The 17,597-nt window shown below is 42.3% G+C and overlaps 2 protein-coding genes across 3 annotated transcripts; both read right to left on the bottom strand.

The window, feature by feature from the left end:
- Nucleotides 1-378: 378 nt before the first annotated feature.
- Nucleotides 379-3,260, bottom strand: pou4f1 (POU class 4 homeobox 1). The gene is made up of 2 exons (XM_068574060.1): nucleotides 2,979-3,260; nucleotides 379-2,587 (listed from the first exon to the last, which is right to left on the bottom strand). The coding sequence occupies exons 1-2, from the start codon at nucleotides 3,099-3,101 to the stop codon at nucleotides 1,625-1,627; spliced, it is 1,086 nt and encodes a 361-aa protein (XP_068430161.1). The 5' UTR covers nucleotides 3,102-3,260; the 3' UTR covers nucleotides 379-1,624.
- Nucleotides 3,261-4,445: 1,185 nt separating this feature from the next.
- Nucleotides 4,446-11,704, bottom strand: obi1 (ORC ubiquitin ligase 1). 2 transcript variants are annotated; one of them, XM_068578284.1, is made up of 7 exons: nucleotides 11,566-11,704; nucleotides 11,289-11,464; nucleotides 9,091-9,226; nucleotides 7,950-8,041; nucleotides 7,449-7,670; nucleotides 6,647-6,735; nucleotides 4,446-6,233 (listed from the first exon to the last, which is right to left on the bottom strand). In XM_068578284.1, exons 2-7 carry the CDS (start codon nucleotides 11,340-11,342, stop codon nucleotides 4,931-4,933), a joined length of 1,896 nt encoding a protein of 631 aa, XP_068434385.1. In that variant the 5' UTR covers nucleotides 11,343-11,464; nucleotides 11,566-11,704; the 3' UTR covers nucleotides 4,446-4,930. The 2 variants fall into 2 exon arrangements, with proteins under 2 accessions (XP_068434385.1, XP_068434297.1); XM_068578196.1 differs by lacking the exons at nucleotides 11,289-11,464; nucleotides 11,566-11,704 and adding an exon at nucleotides 9,460-9,597.
- Between the last annotated feature and the right edge of the window lie 5,893 nt (nucleotides 11,705-17,597).

The raw sequence follows: 17,597 nt of genomic DNA, 5'->3' as shown, positions 1-17,597 counted from the left end.
CTAGCTATGTCTAATTTTGTTGTTGTTTGTCTATCAAATTAGGCACATTCCCTAAAGCTGAAACATCTAAAAGACAATCTGTAAAGACACCCAGGCATTATTTTTGATTAATAGACGCTTCCTCTCGATTGTAAAAAAAAAAAAAAAACTAAATTATAATGATTTAAAATCATAAAACAAAACTGACATGTGAACTGATATTAAGTCTCAGTTTTCTCTCAATTTACAGCGAGTGTGTGGCCACAATAACATGTTTAAGCACTCATGGAGACTATTTTACTTTTTTTTTTTAAACGAACATATTATGCTCAGCGTGGGCCCAATCACAACCAGAAAAACTTCGTTTTCTTTCTTCAATTTATTAGAAGATTGCTGGAACACACCTCCCTGTTGAATTTTGGCTTACAGGATGAACAGTACCAATGAAAGTAAGAGGACAACAGAGAAGAGTGGAGGAGCTGTGACAGAGGGGAAGGAGACAGTGGGACATTTTCCATGATGCACAGGTCGTCCGCAGTTTTGTAAACATACTTGTGCACAAAGTAAAACTATTACTTACACAACGTTTCCGTAACAATTAACACGACAAACAACGTGGTGGTCTCGACGTGAAAACAGGCATTTAACAGTGACTTACAGCGTCCACAAAATGAGGTCTACCAGCAGACAGCTCTACTGCACGCAGTGATTCTTTCCCCAATGCATAGAGGGTTTGCTCTGCAAACTGAAACACATGAAGGAAAACTTGTTGTTGTTGTTGTTGTTGTTGTTGTTGTTGTTGTTGTTGTTGTTGTTGTTGTTTCATTCTGATCGCACCTTGATGGAGCGGACAAGGCGTTCGTGCTCTCTCTCTCTCTCACTCTCTCTCTTGGATCTGTTTGAAATTTCCAAAACACAGGAGTTCACCTCTGATAAGTGGCAACGTATCTGTATGTACAAAACCTTTTCGACACAACCGATCCATAAACCTAAAGGGTCTTTTATGTGCAAATTCAAAATAAATATATCTCTAGATGTGACAGCCTATCGAGGCCAACTTACTGCCCGTGAATTGGAGTTGTCATGCAGGCCTACACATAATTATTTTTTTTTCGTTCGCCATAAAAGTTTGCAACTAATTTTGAGTTCATAGCAGCCTCCGAATAAACATAAATGAACACATGAATAAATGAACAGATTCATGAATTATTCTATAACAACAAACGACAAAAAAATTCAAACCCAAAAAACACAGTTCAACAATCAATGAGGTAATTCGTAAATGGCTATACTTCAAATAATAGGCCTATTAGGAGAAAATAACTCGCTATAGTATCAAGCAAATTACCTCTTTCCACGTGTGTTAAAAGGCAATGTCGACGTCGCTAAACTTTTCCCTCGTGACAACGGAGCGAAACTCGTGTAATCTGTTATTTGCATACTTCACATTCACCGATAACGTGAAAATAAACAAGATATATGAAGCCTCGTAAAATGGGCATCTAAAGCCCACTGTGCGTGTAAAATCGCTGGAGACAAAAGACTGAAAATGGTGTCTTAGTGTCCCTTGGTCCCCAAATTCAGTCACACAACTTTTTTTTTGTTTTGTTTTTTTTCCCCCACCCCTTTTAATTTTCTTTGCCCATCAGTGAGCTGCGGAAAATTTCAACCGCTTCTGCTTCTGTCTTTGGTTGCAAAACCACACTCGCACCACGTTTTTTTTCAGGTCCAACTTCTCAGCGATAGCTGCTATTTTCTCGGACGACGGCCGAGGCTGTACGGCGAAGTAAGCCTCCAAAGACCGCTTTTCCGGGGCCGCTATCGAGGTCCTCTTACGTTTCTTTTCCCCTCCATTGAAAATGTCTGGTTTGCTCATTTTCTCCCTCTGGGCCCCCTCGGCCTCCTCCAGCCAGGCCTGGAGGATAGGTTTGAGCGCAATCATGTTGTTGTGGGAGAGAGTTAACGACTCGAATCGACAAATTGTACTTTGGCTCAGTGATCCCACGCCGGGGATTTTGAGATTAGCCAGAGCGCCGCCCACGTCCGCCTGGGTCACCCCCAGCTTGATCCTACGCTGCTTGAAGCGCTCCGCGAAAGCCTCCAGCTCCCTTGGGTCTGTGTCCGAGTCATTGATGGAGGGGAGTCCGGCGTTAGTGAGTCCTGGGCCGCCTTGACACCCTCCGTGATGACCCGGTAAGAGCCCGTGGTGGGTGAGAGGCGAGTTCATGCTCATAGCCTGGTGGGAGAGGTGACTCAAGCCGTGCATGTGTGAGTGCGGATGGGCAGAGGAGGCGGAGATGAGCCCTCCGCCGCCGCCTCCTCCGCCGTCGTGCGCCCCGGACATCAGGGCAAGGGACGGCGAGGTGATGTGGTCCATAATGTCCTGGTGCTCCTGGTTCTGGTGGTGGTGGTGGTGATGGTGGTGGTGGTGGTGGGCCAGTGGTACGGTGGAGTTCGACGAGCATGGCACCGTGCTCATCGTGTGGTAGGTGGCGTCGGGCTTGTACGGGTGCGTCTTGCCCTGGGACACGGCGATGTCCACGGCCGCCAAAGCCTCCGCGCGTGCCAGCAGGGTCTCATCCAGGCTCGCAAATATGTTGTTTTGGAGCTGCACGAGGCGGTAAGCACACGGGAGAAGAGGAGGGCGAATTCAGGGGTGCGAATGGGAAAGAAAGAGAGGAGAAAGAGAGAACAGAAAAGAACAACGTCAATAAATGTACCTGCCAGTCGGAACTTTTGACACAGTCGGAGTACGCCCTCTACGAAGCGACAAGTCAACCAAATTATAACAAAAATATTAAAGACATGCTTTGCGTGAACATGCTGTATAAAAAAATGCTCTTCCGAGTGATCGCCGCGGAACACATGAAAAAGAAAACGAAAAAGTGCGCGGCTTGGCTGAATGTGCCTTGGAGCTGCCCTCGTTATTACGCGCAGACAGCGTTCAGCGCGACATGCAGTAAAAAGGACAAAGTTGAAGTTTTGCGGGTGTAATTTACCTGTGGAGTTTGTAGACAGGCTCTCCTTATAGCTTCCGAGCTGGAATGCAAAGTGGTGTACTTGTGCTCTGGTAAAGAGGGATGCATGGCGAAGTGCGGCTGTTTGCTGTTCATGGACATCATCTTGGCGAGCTTCTCCAATTAAAGTGCACGGGAAGAAGGGGGGGGGGGACTGCTACAAGAGCAGGAAAATAGACATAGATACACAGCGATCCCTTTGCCTCTCCAGTAATGATGCGCTGTAGTTCGCCGTGTTGTGCGCCGAGTGCAGCCTTGAGCCCGGAGATCACAGAGATGCCTGCAGTCTCTCAGACGCACTTATCTGTCTACTGTTTCCCACTGCTGGGGATGAGAGAGGCTCTTACACCTGAGCGCCTCAGATCTCGTCAAAGCCCGTGCTCGGCTGCTCTCGCGAGACATAAACGCTGCCAGAACGCAGTGAGCAGGGCTGACGGATAAAAACTGCTCACAGGCCATGCAGGCTGTACACATCTGGAGACGAGACGCATGCGTTTGTAAGGTTGCACTCCACTCCATCCAGCCACCGTACTGCGCAGGTCCCAAAGCCTTTACACCCCATCCTTTACTTGGAAACAATGTACTTAACACTTGTTTTTAGCTACCATATATACTTTAGCCTGGTGTTTATCCAGCTGAGTGGATGTCGTTACACTAAATAATTATTGGTTTGGAAGCACTATCATTCATTTAATATGCGATACATTTTTAATTTACAATGCAGGCAAGCAATATTATGGGTCTGAAATACATATTTACATGTATTGCATTGACTTTGAGTTGTTCAGAACAATGAAATGTATGTGAATGTGTATTGCAAGCTTTGTCCCGTCTGTCTCTCACATCTTAACTGTTGGAAGCAATGAGACCGCAGTCTCATCATTAACGCCCGTCATCGCCAGATGAGCACTAAACAAATTGATTTAATACACCGGCCTAACCTTGTACACAGTCTTTACCTAAATTAATTAATCCCAATGAATTAACACTTCATTTACTCGAACCACAACGGCTAGCCAATTAAAATTTCATGCAGCGATTAGAGGTATGTGAAATATACATAATATCGTTAAATTTGCATGATAAATAAGGCGCTTAGCGATATAATGGAATTACTTTGCGTGTGGGGTCTCTAATGTGTGTCGTTACAGGCTACAACATGCTCTTATCCGCGCTAACAGGCCAGGCGTTTTCCTCCTTTAAGTGCAAGAAATGCATAATTGTTACCGTTTAATGTGATGCAAATCTGAAAAATATTGTGGAAAAACGAAAAATGACTGAATGTTGATCCCGAACACCATTAGAAATCACACTATGGGGAAATACAAGACCAACATGAAGTCCATGAAAGATCCTCAAAGAGGGAGTTATTAGATGAGCTGAATCATGTGATAAAAAAAAAAGTAAAAATCAAAGCAGAAACACACAAAAATAAAAAGTGGCACATGGTTTCTTCTTGCATTACTACTTTATTTCCAAACAAACTCTTACACTGCAATATTTATTTCAAAATACCAGTTTTAGATGAGCAAATTTATAATCCAGTTCGCCGGTCTTCAGCATTGTGTGCCATCTTAAAGAGATTAGCATGTGGAGAGTGTTCACTGAATAACTTGGAGGGACAAACACATACAAGTAGACTGAAAGTAGGTTTGAGAACAGGTGCACTCTTCAGCATAACAAGAACAGCTCAGAAGTCTTTGTCAGATTACAGAAAGGCTGTCCTCAAGAGCATTTAACGCCAACTGAGACCTGTGAGTAGACTACACACAAAAAACATCATATTGTTGCCTTAATTTACACAAAATGACAATTTACACGGGACCATCACGTTCACAAATTCATTCTGGAAAAACTTGGAGCTCATATTTCAGGCCTCTCTTGGATTGTGAAGCCCGACCCAAAACACACGGCAGGTTCTCATTTGAAAACCTTCACATGAGCTTTGAAAGTTTCGTGGGACTATTTGCGTTAAAGGGACTGTGAGACTTCCTCTTTGTCGGCTGGCTGATGTTCAGTGTGTGTCTGTCTCTTGGTGTGTTCACAGGTTTACCAGTGCCGCTGGGGGACGAGGCGGAAGGGGAGGCGTTAACGTTATCGTGGTCCTGGCTTGCTGGACTGAGAGCGCGGAAGGAACCGGCCTTATTCTCTTCCAGGGAATCGAAGAGCAAAGCAAAGGACAGTTCGTCCGTCTGAAGGGGCCGACAGTCAGGAACACGACTTCCGCTCCCTTTACCCGACACCGGCGCACTTTCCTCTGGCGAGCCTTTCGGAGCCTCTTTGTTGGTAGGCGGCGAGTGCTTCTTCTGGTCACGATGAACCGCGGGTTCACCAGCGCGGCTCGACGAGACCTCTGGGCATGTTTGTTTTTCTGGGACCAGGGTGCTGTCCAAGTCTGCGTGCGGGGAGGAAGCAAGGGAGAGCTGTGATCCCCGGCTGCTGGAACTCTCGACGTCCAACATCATGGAGTCCAACTCTGAGATTTTGTCCAGGAAAGCCGCATCCATGGACGCCTCGCTGGACATATGGAAACCATCGGACTCATCCTCGCCTTCGAGGGCTGTGGCTGCAGCTTCTTTAGCTAAGACGTCGTCACTTGGACCCGGACAGTCATTAGATTTGGAACTCTGCCAATCGACCCAGAAGACAGAGTTTGAGCGTTCTTCGTCAGTATCAGTACCCGCTTTGGAGACCTTGTCAGGGCTGCCGTTGCTTTCGTCAGGGACAGGAAATTCTTCAAAATCCAGCTTCCTCAGATAAGACGCTGGTTTAAATGCAACTTTCTTTTCACGGACACCAGGGCTTCTCAGAGTCAGTGATCGGAAGGCAGAGGACGGCGTGGTGGGCAAAGGGTCGGACAGGATGCTTTTTGAGAACCCGTTTTTCTGGTCTCCAGTCAGATTCTTATGAGACTCTTTGGGATCCGCAGATGACATGAGCATCAAACTGTGATTTCGACCATCCACCACTGGATTGCTGAGGATTGACTCCCTCTCATTGTCACTTAGGCTTCTCATCATCATGTTGATTTTGTGTTGCTGTGTGAGTTCTGACTCAGCCTTGCCGTCCCTGCACGCTTCCTGCTCGTCGACGGCCCTATTCTCAGACTTTCTGATCCGAGACTCCAGGTCTTCAATGTACTGGTCGCTGTGCTGCAGAGCCCTCTTCAAGTGGTCCACGTCGCGCTCATACTGCTGGATCTTAGCTTCCAGCGCTGCCACTGTGTAACGACCAAACCTGGGGAAAGATCATGTTGTGTCTTTAAGCTGTTCTAGGATCATCATGACAGAAAAGCCTAATACAACTTTTGCTACCATCTATTTTCCACATTCCACATTTTTAAAAATAGTGTAGCATCAGCCAGCTTGCACAACTGTCTGTCCGTCATAATATCTCAAGCAACCATTTCAAGATGTTTTTCATTTTCTGGCTGGCTTTGTGGATTTGGACCCGATCATGGTTAACATGTAATAGTGAATTTCTTCACAGCTCCCAAAGCTACAAAACAGGAAAGCTATCTATAACAGTTAATTGTATCTGTACAGTTACCCATGATGATGGCTTAGAAGTATGTGTGACTCTCAAACCCAATGAATGAAAAATTATATTGAAATAAAAACATTTGTGTCTTAAGAATGAAAGATACTTACTTCAGAGGAGATCTGCTTGACACCTCTGCTTTCAATCTCATATTCTCCTGTACAAGGTCGACATTTTGAGATCGTAATGCCTTATTTGCCTGAGGATGGTAAAGTAACACATTTGCAGAACGTTACAAATGACTTCCATGAAAAAGGTAGCCGCAAAACTGTGTCAAGCATAGTTATTATGGTAACAGCAGAAGCATTACATGAATAATACTGCATTTTGTCTTAATTTGTTGTCTTTTACTGTTTACTATGGAGCACTTATAACATAAGACAGAATACACTTGTCAACCATGACCGACCACCCGGTAATCCCTGCAGGTGACCGTTGTGTCCACATTGTGCCCCGGCTGCCCAGATCAAGCTGCACATTCGATGAATTGACCGCAGGACGGAGCACAGGATCATCAATGATGCAAACAGACAACGTTGAGGAACAATGTTTCGCTGATGTTTTTTTTGTTATGTTTAACACATTGGCCATAATGCATTCCTTCTGATGCAAAAAATACACAAGAATACAAAACTTTTGTTTATGAAAATGGGCTACAACTGCATTTTCTTGTGCAACCATGTGTTGCATAATGGCAACAAATTGTCATTGTATCAAATAAGCTTATCAAGCTTCATCAGTGTCAGGATGGTAATCAAGTAAGTGGGGAAAAAAAGAGCAATATTCCTTCATGTAATATGATGAATCGGCATGACAACCACCTTTTGTATTAGAATATAGTATTCTGCTTTGAGGATAAAATACAATAAAGGGAATATCAGTACAATGTATGGATTAGCACAGGTTACATACCTCCTTTAGCTTAGCAGTGTCCTGCTTCACTTTGTCACAAACATCGGTGGCAGCCCGCAGCTTGTTCGTCCACTCTTCCAGAACACAGGGGTCAACGATGTTGTCTTCTGTTAGCACTGCCTTCATGCTGCAGGGATCCAGAGCGGTCTTCAGCTGGGACTCCAGACTTTGATTTTTTGTTTTCAGCTCCTCGTTTTCTCTAATGAACCCTTCAATTTCCTCCTGTCAGAGTGAAACAACGTGAAACCTAAAACAGGGTTTAACAATAAACACATTTTTTGGCCACTCAAATGTTTGACACTGTAATCTAAAATATGAATTAAATGCTTTCAGAAAACCTGACATTCTGTTGAGGCAAATCTACATGAGAGGTTGGTGGCTGCAATCCCAAGTTCCACCTTAGTGCTCAAGCCACATTTTTGTAGTGATAAACCTTGTGATGCATCTACTCAAGAGCATCAACCTGCTCGTTAATGTGGGGAAAACAAGGTGAACCCATACCTCATACTCGCGCAAAAGCAGTTCTCCTCTGGTTTTCCTCAGGCATTTCCTCGTGGACGGACTATCATGTTGATCGCTCTCATTTGTGCCTCCTATAACAGAATCACATGCACACAGCAGCAGATCAACAGACTTGACTACAAAATGCATATTAAAGTTATATCACTCTGCAACAAGACATTGGCTGTTACCACACAGCTGCTGCCCAAAAAACATGACTATGAAAGGCTGCTTTGAGAACTGGAGGGTTGAAATTATGTCAGAGTCCCAATCCCTCACACAACTTGTTTGTCGGCAAGTCACCAATATTTCAAAACAAGTCACTTGTGTTTGCTCAGATTTTAAAAGTGGGCAAAGAGAGCACAGACCGAGCTGAACAGAAAAGTTGGGATTACACAAGTCTTGTACATTGGCTCTTAGATTGAAGTTTATACATCATTACATTAACTGATACATTACAGGCTCAGGCTGCACAGAACTGCAACCTTCTTTTGTTTTCAAAACTGCCAACAAACTTCAGCAAGATACATCCTCGTGAATGACTGATCATCTGAGGCTGACGCCCATTAGCCACGACCGAGCATGTTTGCATATCAGTGTTGACCTGTATGATTTTACAGTGTAATCCCAAAGGGTCAGGACAGCTAAATAAGGGAGAAATTAATGTAATTCATGATCATCAATGTCAAAATGCATCCTAAAACACTGCACGCAGGAGCAAAAAGTAAATGTGTGCTACAAGCAAAGCAGCCAGAAGTTATTAATATCTAGGTAACCTTCTCCACAAATCTTTCTTCATCTCCCAAAGCCTGGATTGTAAGAAAACATTTTCACTCGCAAAAAGCTTCTCCTTTGTCAAATGCATTCCCAAACAACAAGGTGGTTCAACCTGGCTGCCACTCCTCACAGTCACAGTGCCTGGTCTACATGGACTGTTTGGTTTTTAGCGGAACAGCCAACCAGTTTCCCTGGACTAGCATGAATGAATCTCAATGTTACTAAACTGAAGTGAGAGTCCAGAACTTTACCAACAGGCCCCATTTAACACGATATCACGACGCTGCAGGCACCCGGAGCCTCGCGATACCGCTCCTCTCTTGCCTTGTGTCTCGTTCGTCCTCGTTCGTGGGGAGCTACTCACCGAGGATTTCCCTGCAGGGGTTCTCCGCTGTGATGGGGACTCTGCAGGTGGGACACTGGCTCGCTTTTTTCAACCACATTTCCATGCAACATGAACAGAACACGTGGTGGTTGGCACAAATGACCGGCTGCCTGACCTGTAGGGAGAGACACAAGCAACAGGTGATGACTTAACCGCAGCGATGGGGCACATTAACGCCAGTAAACACAGTTTGGGTTACGGTAAGTTAGCTAACGGTAGCCGCACAATCGCCTATTGACGTTAAACCGGGCACGTAACAACAGCAGGGTTACTAAGGCAGCGGTCCGCGCCGTGCATAGGCATCGTCTTTGTTTCACGGTTTAAACAAAAAAAGGGAACGGAAGTTACCTTTCCGAGACATATTTGGCAGGAAATCGGCAAAGTCAGAGAAAGGGTGGCTGTCTGGATGTTGAGGGCCATGCTTTTTTTTTTTAGGAAATACACAGCGCGCGCACACACACTACAAACTTCAACCCAACGCGCGCCGAGTCTCAAAACTACGGAAAGCCCTAAAGGCCTAAAAGGCTGTGAAGGTTTCATTCGCCCACAATTTAAACCCGTAGTTAACAGTGGGTCTCTGCCACCTGTGAAACAAAGTTGAGTGGACACAAAGAAGAAGAAAAAACTACTACAAGTAACATTCATGCTGAATGATTAACTTGTGAATTATAGTATCATCACGTTTTAGCAAAAATATTGCCTAAAAATACTGACATGCACCAACATTAGCATTCATTTGAAATTGTTTGTTATGTTGTCACACTACTTTGGTCTCTACCAATTCCCAGAAAAATATCTTTGTCTTTAGCGTGTAAAATATTGGTACTCGGCTGTCTCCACTAGCTGACATAAGGTTAAACTGAACTGTACTGTAAATTTACAGGCCAAAACAGTCAGCTAAAAAAAGAATGTATATCTAATGTTAAAAGTACAGTAATTTGAAGTCTATTATTAAAACAGCTGCCAATTTGAAGGGAGCTTAATTAGGCATAGTTATTTTAAATGGATGTACTGTGCATTTGTGTTGGTCTGAAAAGTAAATACACGATTGAAATATAAATTAAAGGTGCAATGTGTAAGATCTGGCCAGAACTTAACATAAAATACAAGAACAAACAGAATGTGAAGAAGTGGTTACAGTGTTGACGTTGTGGCTATTTTTGGTTGCAGAGATATTTACTGAAAGAAGTGTGCCAAACAACTAGCCCTGGTCCATCTCTGTAGCGTCCAGTCTGCCTTAAATACAACACGAGAGGATGAATAAAACAGCCCTAAGGGCTTGTCAGTCACCTTGAGGTACACGATTGTGTACATTTCAATAGTTGGTTTATTGAATTAATTCAAAAGTGTCAGAAACAAAAAAACAACTCATATTTTGTCTCATCCTCCCCGTAACTGGGAAGCTACCTTGCCAGGAGGAAAGCGGGCTGCAGCTCCTGCAAACAGACCTGGAGTCAGCGGCTAGCTGCAGCAACCAACGTCAGCATTCCCAATAAAAGGAGTCCCAGCTGGCTGCCACTGCGGGGCAGTCCCCTGGGATCAGTCTCTGAGCGCTGGGGTTTTGGGCTGGCTGAATTGGAGTTGCTACAGCTCCTCTGACTGAAGGTCAGACTCCAGTAGCTGCCGTACGCTCTGCTCCTTTCAAAGTAATGTCAGTTCGCTGGGTGGCCAGGAAGGAATTATTTTTAAATAGTTTTCTCATTGCTGCCACTTTGGATTCATTATAAATGTTTTTATTAATATTTTGACCAGCTCTGAGTTCAATAGTTTTAATTATATTTTGCATTTTCTTGCCCTGCTTTTCTTAGTAGTTGGGATTTTCTTTTTTAAATAACTAATTTAGACTGCATAGACCCAGTCGTGGAGGTACAATGCTTACCTCTATGTATGTCGAGCATGTTGCCAGATCGTACATTTCATATTTTAACTGTAAATCTAAGGTCTATGGATCTTTTCATTGCCAAAGGTCTACCTTTTCAAACTTAATGCCAGAAACATTCTAAATGGGTCCCTTTGTATTTACTGTTGCAATGTTTTTTATGCACTAGTGGACATGAAGTAATTTTGGGCCAAAGCTTTTGCCCTTACAAGGGATAATCAAAAGGTATATGAAGCGAGAAATGTCTCTTTATTTTCAGTATCGAGGAATAATATAACAGTTGGAAGTTTATATTTACCTTCCTCGACTGATGTTTAATTTGAATTATTCGACACTTGCAAATAGCAAACATCAACAACAATCCAGAGCAAAAGTCAACTCATGGGTTTGATGGCAAGACAGCTGTATTCCACATAAATATCAGTGAAGCAACTAGGGATGCTGGAATCGGGAACTTGCGCGCCACAGATTATACTGGAAAACAAATGTTAAAATTAAACCAGGATAGGAAAAATAATAATACAAGAGTTTCTAAAGGTTTAATGTGTTAAAAAATAAATATATAGTATACTTACAGACATACAGCAGCATACAGATACTTTCTATGTTGGTTAAAATTAGCTTGTAAACCAACATGGCTCTTCTTCGAGTATTTTTTAAAAAAAAAAACTTTGTTGTATTGACAGTGAAGTTCTGGCAAAACTTAAAACAGACACAGTTTTACTGAGTTGGTCTCTTTGTTGTTGTTTTTTAAACTAGGTTGCTATTGGTCAATGGGCTCCAAATAACAACTGACAAGTAGTTTCTTGCTTTGGTCTCTTGTATTTATTGTTTGGTTTTTTTTTTATGAGATAAATCACAGCAAAACTAAAGGGACCATATTATAAATTGTATTGCAGTATCAACTAGCAAAATGTCTTCTTCAAAATATTGACATCACAGCAATATGACAAAGCCTTACTTGGATGAGCTCATTCATTCATTTAAAGCATACCCGTAATGAAGATTGCAATGTAATATTTAGCAAGCCTTCATCTCAGGTAAACGATCTAATTTCAGCGATAAATAATGATACAGAGCGATGTAATATTAGCATAATTTCCACTACAAATATTTCAAATTACATCTCCACCACAGTTTAGCCCTCCAGAGCCATTACTCATATTTAAACTAACATGTCCTGTGCTCTATAGCAGGACATCTTCTCAGGATCTAATGTGATTAGAATTGACTGGCTGCAAAAGGACTTGTACACTGATCCCAGTTTAAAAACATCCCCGGTACTTGTTTGGTTGTTTTCAACAGAGTATTAAATGCATCACAGCCCACCACTTGTTCTCACTCATCTTTCACAGCACCATTGGGTTCATGAGAACGTTATCATAAGTCAATATACATGATTAAAATGATTGGTTAAATATGTAGTGTAGCATTATTTGATGTTACTTTTTACTATAACTATATTATGATAATTTATTATACAGACCTCTGAAACAACTATACAAACACGGAAATAATACAATATTTTTAGTAACAATTCTGATTGAACTAAAAAAAACTGTGGATGTGTTTGCAGCACGAGCTCTCACTCAAGCTCATATTCGCCTCAATATCACAAATAACTTCAAAGAGCATCCGACATGCAAGATGCACTTTCTAGTGTGCCATCGTAAACCTACAAATTGTACATTGAAGTGGTTCATGAATTTATTACTGGGAAAACTCTCTCTCGAATTACCAATAACAGACTGAAATCAAACTGAAAAAAATACATTTTTTTGACATGTCCCATTGTCCCTTTAAGATTGCATTGCTTTGCAACAGGCCGGTCATTAATTGGTGACAGTCAATTAATCACAGCTGGTACAGACGGCTGCGTCTATTGATCTTGTCTGAGCACTTATTTTTCATCCCTAAATGACACCGATTGCCAGATTTGACCAGCATGTGTAATGGACAGTGAAGAACCAATGACCCGAGTGTCAGTCTTACCACCGGTCGGGATCTGGATTCCCTCCCCCCACCTCTGTCAAATAGCATCTTTACCATTTAGCTTGGAAAGGTTTTGACTGCCCTAAGAGCACAGCAGCGAAACAGTGCGCTCTGGTGCTCAGATGACCTTTTCTGTTTAAGGCTTAATCTCTGACAAATGCTTGCTTTAATTAGCCTGATACCCCCTGCCTAGCCACCCCACCCAACTCTCTCTCTCTCTCTCTCTCTCTCTCTCTCTCTCTCTCTCTCTCTCTCTCTCTCTCTCTCTCTCTCTCACCCACTCACGCTCTCTATCCCCCTCCCTCCATCACCATCTCTCTATCTCTTCTTTTTTGTCTTCCCCAGTGTGCTTTTTAGAAATTCTCAAACACACATCAGTGTGATTTATAGGACTGAGATGACAGTCAGGTAGCCAGAGGTAGGATAAAATGGGGGGAAATCAGTTTGAAGCATTGCATTTAAGGGAATGAAAAGAAAAATACGGTGTCAAAAACGTACAATTTATGCAAACATGAGACAAGAAAGTGGAACACTTTTTAGTACTGTGCCTAACAAGTTCACATACTATTGGAATTGCAGTATATTAATCAAAAAGGCAACATCAGTCTAATTTGGAGAAAGTGATATTTGACGCTTCGTAAGATTTTTAGACATAATCTGATATTTTCCAAGATAATGAATATTCAATAGTACATTTGAAATGTAACAAATGAGAACAGGACACAAAGAAAGAGATAATGTTGAGGAGAGAGTATAAGAGTAAAAAGATTAGTGAGTGCACATTAGGAGGTTTAAGATAACATGCAACCACAACCTGCAGGCCTCATCTATTGATTAGCCACTATCAGAGACAATACATTGTGTGTGTGTGTGTGTGTGTGTGTGTGTGTGTGTGTGTGTGTGTGTGTGTGTGTGTGTGTGAGACAGAATGGTCAGTTTATGCTTCAAACAAGTGCATGAACTGTAAAATACTCATGAATAATTTAGATTTAATCATAAACATTAATGAAGCCATTATGTAATATATGAACAAAATAATAACATATTTTATGTATTTCCATAAGATGCTTAAAACAAAACAACAACAAAAAAGGAAAATGGTCAGATGTTTCTGATCACTTTCCTCCACTGCTGAACCAAAAATCCCTCAAAGCCCGCAGCTTCATCCAGAGACTGCAGCAGAGCATGCATCCCTCCCACTGCAGTAGCAAACACAAGTAAAATAGATGCATGGCTACAAATCCTTGTTTTATTGGAAAGGGGCCTAATTATTAGGATGTAAGTCAGGCTGTGACTGGAGGGCCGTCTCCTTGATGCGGGCCTAGTTTATATTTATCCCCTCCTCTGCAGCTATAGCGGCAGCAGTGCCACCATCACTACCAGCAGTGTGTGGCGCTTTTATTACATTGCCCACAGGCAGGTTCAGCCCTGTCACACACACACACACACACACACACACACACACACACACACACAGCCTGCAGGACCGGCAGCCAGTTGAGTCCCCTCCACAGCAGAGTTACCCCACATCCCCATGCAGCCCCACATGGGCCCCTGGGACGGTGGAAGGAGGGAGCGGGTATTATGGTAATACTATAGCCTGCTGCTCCCGTCCCCTCTCCTGCAGCACAGCTGTGAAGGACCATCATTACAAGTATTGTAGCAATCTGTTTAAGAGGGACACATTGGAGAGCTTGGGTGACAGAGAGAGAGGATGAGTGCTGCATACATAGATCACATAAAATATGATTAAAATGTGTGTGAGGGGACCAGGAATAAAATGCAAAACTTGTTATGAACACCTTATATCAAGTCTACTGTCAAAATGGCCGGCTGTAAATCTCTATTTTCCCCTCTTTACTTTTTTATTTTATTAAAGGTTTCTTGTGTTGAGCTGGTCATATCTCAAGACATGGGGCCTGTGGCACATAAGGAATAAATAGGACATAAAGTACTTGAATCTCTAATGCCTCGTATAGCTTTACCAATCTATATTATAGTGTGTCACAAGCTGGAAATCCATTATAAAGTGGCCAAAATCAAATAGCCTTTCAATAGTGCAGCCACACTGCTCATGTGGTCAAATTACCCTGATTTCATGCAAAACTTTTCCAACCAATTATTTTTAGACACAAATGAAATCCGGGCGATATATCTATGAAGTCTTTATGGTAATTGATAAAACATGTTCAGTCAGAAACTCCCACAACACATGTCTCAATGCTGCTTTAAACACCTGTTTTTTGAATAGATTAATGATTATATATCAAGAAAGCCTGATGTATAAACGGCCTGCTCCACTATTCTGGTAGGAGATTAGGCCTTTGACAGGGCGGTCCATCACTCACTGTCAGATTAGGCTGTTCAAAGCCCTCCATCTACTTGTCTTGTTTTGGGGCAAAGGAGAAGGCTTTGATTCAGAGCCTTCCTCAGACTCCATCATCCTCACAGTATTTTTAGGAAACAGGGATATCCATTACATCCTTTTTTCCCCTCCAAGTGTCCTCATTGTCATTCTATTTTCAGCTAAATTGTGAACAAAAAGTTCGATTGATGAAGCACAGAATGTATGAGAACATGCACAGAGGTGAAGGGTTATGGAATATTCCAAAAATGAACTATTAAAAATGCATATTATCTCATTAATCCTGCTGCCAAATGACTGGAAACCATGTACGCCGTGAGACATGGTGCACATCTTTTTCTTTTCTTCACCTGACACAGGGCACATGAAGAGAAGAGAAGGGAGGGGACGGAGGAGAGTGGTCTTTTAGAAACTGCTTCAGTGCACTAATGTCCCTGCAACCTGAGCCCTTATTGGATCTGGAGGGCATTACAAGCCAGGCAACCTCCACACCCTCTGTTCAAAGGTGGGGATTAAAGGTGAGTGTACATGTAGGACAACTGCAGTGTTTAACATCATGCCTGTGAAAACACAATGATGCTTATGAGCTGTGTGCTGTTTTTTTTTGTGTAAAAGCAACTACTAAAAGAAGGCTGGTGTGAGTATGTTCTACAAAGATATTTGTCCCCCTCTCCTCACAACTCCCCCTCCCCAACTCCTCTAGCTTACCACACACACATACACCAGGAGGCCTTATTAATTATTTGTAGCCACTTGACTTCATATTGTGCTGCCAGTGGCTTGGTCAAAGATTATAATTACCACTTCCCTGTTTGTATCATTTTCCATCTCCTGTGCTTTTAGTGCAGTATTACTTCTCTTGTCCCTCTCTCTCCCGCTCCTCCTCCCTCTCTCCCGTATACACAAGACCAAAAGTGCAGGCACATCATTTATTGATAAGACAAAAAGAATGTAATGAAATTATCAATGTTCTTGAATTAATTATGAACATGATTAAGAAAGCTAAAATCTCAGGAGCCGGTCTCTCATTACCCATTCACTCGTAGGGATTGCTTTCATTCAGGGAAGGAGAACGAAAAAGCCTCCAAGCAGAGCCCACTCCGGCTCAGCCCTTCTCCCCGTGTGCCTGTCCCTTCGTCTCTGCTGCCGGGCTGATTGACCAAACCCTCCAACAGACCGGCTGCCGGCTTGCCCGGACTGCTCCCTCGCACCCTTCCTTGTTGCTGTGAGGTAGCAATGCACCGCCGGCTGCCGCGTGGCCTCTGACGTTTGCGTGGAAAAGAGAGGATGTGCTCAACTTTCCTGTTCTACACCTGCGTCCAAGCTCTGGGGTCCTGACCCTCCTGAAAAGGAAACACTTGAAGTAAGTGAAACTTCTCAGACTTCTGATTTGGCTGAAACTATTTGTCATTTGCAATTGTCTTGAAAAAATTTAAATGTTTTTTTTTTCTTGTAACTTGCCAGAAAGATTTCCTCCACTTTTAATTCAGAACATAGAAATTGTATTTTTAGTCGTAGAGTTATCTTTTAGTAAAATTTGTATTTATTGAATAAAATAAGTAATCAGTTTTGTTTGTAGTTCCACTGTAGATAATGAGATTTAATTTAATATCCCACAAACTGCTTCTCTAGTTAAATCATTTATACATTATTATTTCTGTTGTAGAATTTATGGCAGATATTGAGTGTATTTATCTCACCGGTTTCACGCAAGTTTGACTGTCTTCTTTCTTTAAGATTAGTTTGACCAATTGTGTGATGGAATGAGAACAAAAAAGGATGTCAGCCATTCACCCTATTTCTTTAATTATATTTCAGCAAATATATAACACATACAATTGGACTATATATGTATATATATATATATATATATATATATATATATATATATATATATATATATATATATATATATATATATATTAAATAACATTCCTCTGCAGTGATCCATATTCCCATTTTAAGATGTTTGATGAATGTCTACTGAAACTGTCACCTCTGAACAAAATGTATAACAACCATTTTGTTGTATGTCCCACCGTTATTATATGAGAGCAGCAGTGCACGTTAAACTAATTTCAGTGACTATCCATTTATATTCAGTGAGAGCCTGAGAAATGCTCTGCAAAAGCTACATGTCTTTGCTTCAGTCTATCTTTCTTCTGCTCAGTCACATGGGACAATATATGGGGCAATACTCCCTAAAGTATTGGGAGTTTCAAACAAAGTCTCAAACCCACTGTCTCCTTC

Source organism: Clinocottus analis, unplaced genomic scaffold, assembly GCF_023055335.1.
Source record: "Clinocottus analis isolate CAN_PGR_092001 unplaced genomic scaffold, fCliAna1.0.p SCAF_1, whole genome shotgun sequence".
Classification (NCBI taxonomy): domain Eukaryota; kingdom Metazoa; phylum Chordata; class Actinopteri; order Perciformes; family Cottidae; genus Clinocottus; species Clinocottus analis.
This window is presented reverse-complemented; position numbering and strand designations above follow the sequence as displayed.

Coding starts and splice junctions, on each gene's coding strand:
- obi1 (XM_068578196.1), bottom strand. CDS start 9,531: ATGGCCCTCAACATCCAGACAGCCACCCTTTCTCTGACTTTGCCGATT. Junction 9,227..9,459: donor GCCAAATATGTCTCGGAAAG/GTAACTTCCGTT, acceptor CTCTCCCTACAG/GTCAGGCAGCCGGTCATTTG. Junction 7,671..7,949: donor TGCTTTTGCGCGAGTATGAG/GTATGGGTTCAC, acceptor TCACTCTGACAG/GAGGAAATTGAAGGGTTCAT.
- pou4f1 (XM_068574060.1), bottom strand. CDS start 3,101: ATGATGTCCATGAACAGCAAACAGCCGCACTTCGCCATGCATCCCTCT. Junction 2,588..2,978: donor CCTGTCTACAAACTCCACAG/GTAAATTACACC, acceptor CGCCTCGTGCAG/CTCCAAAACAACATATTTGC.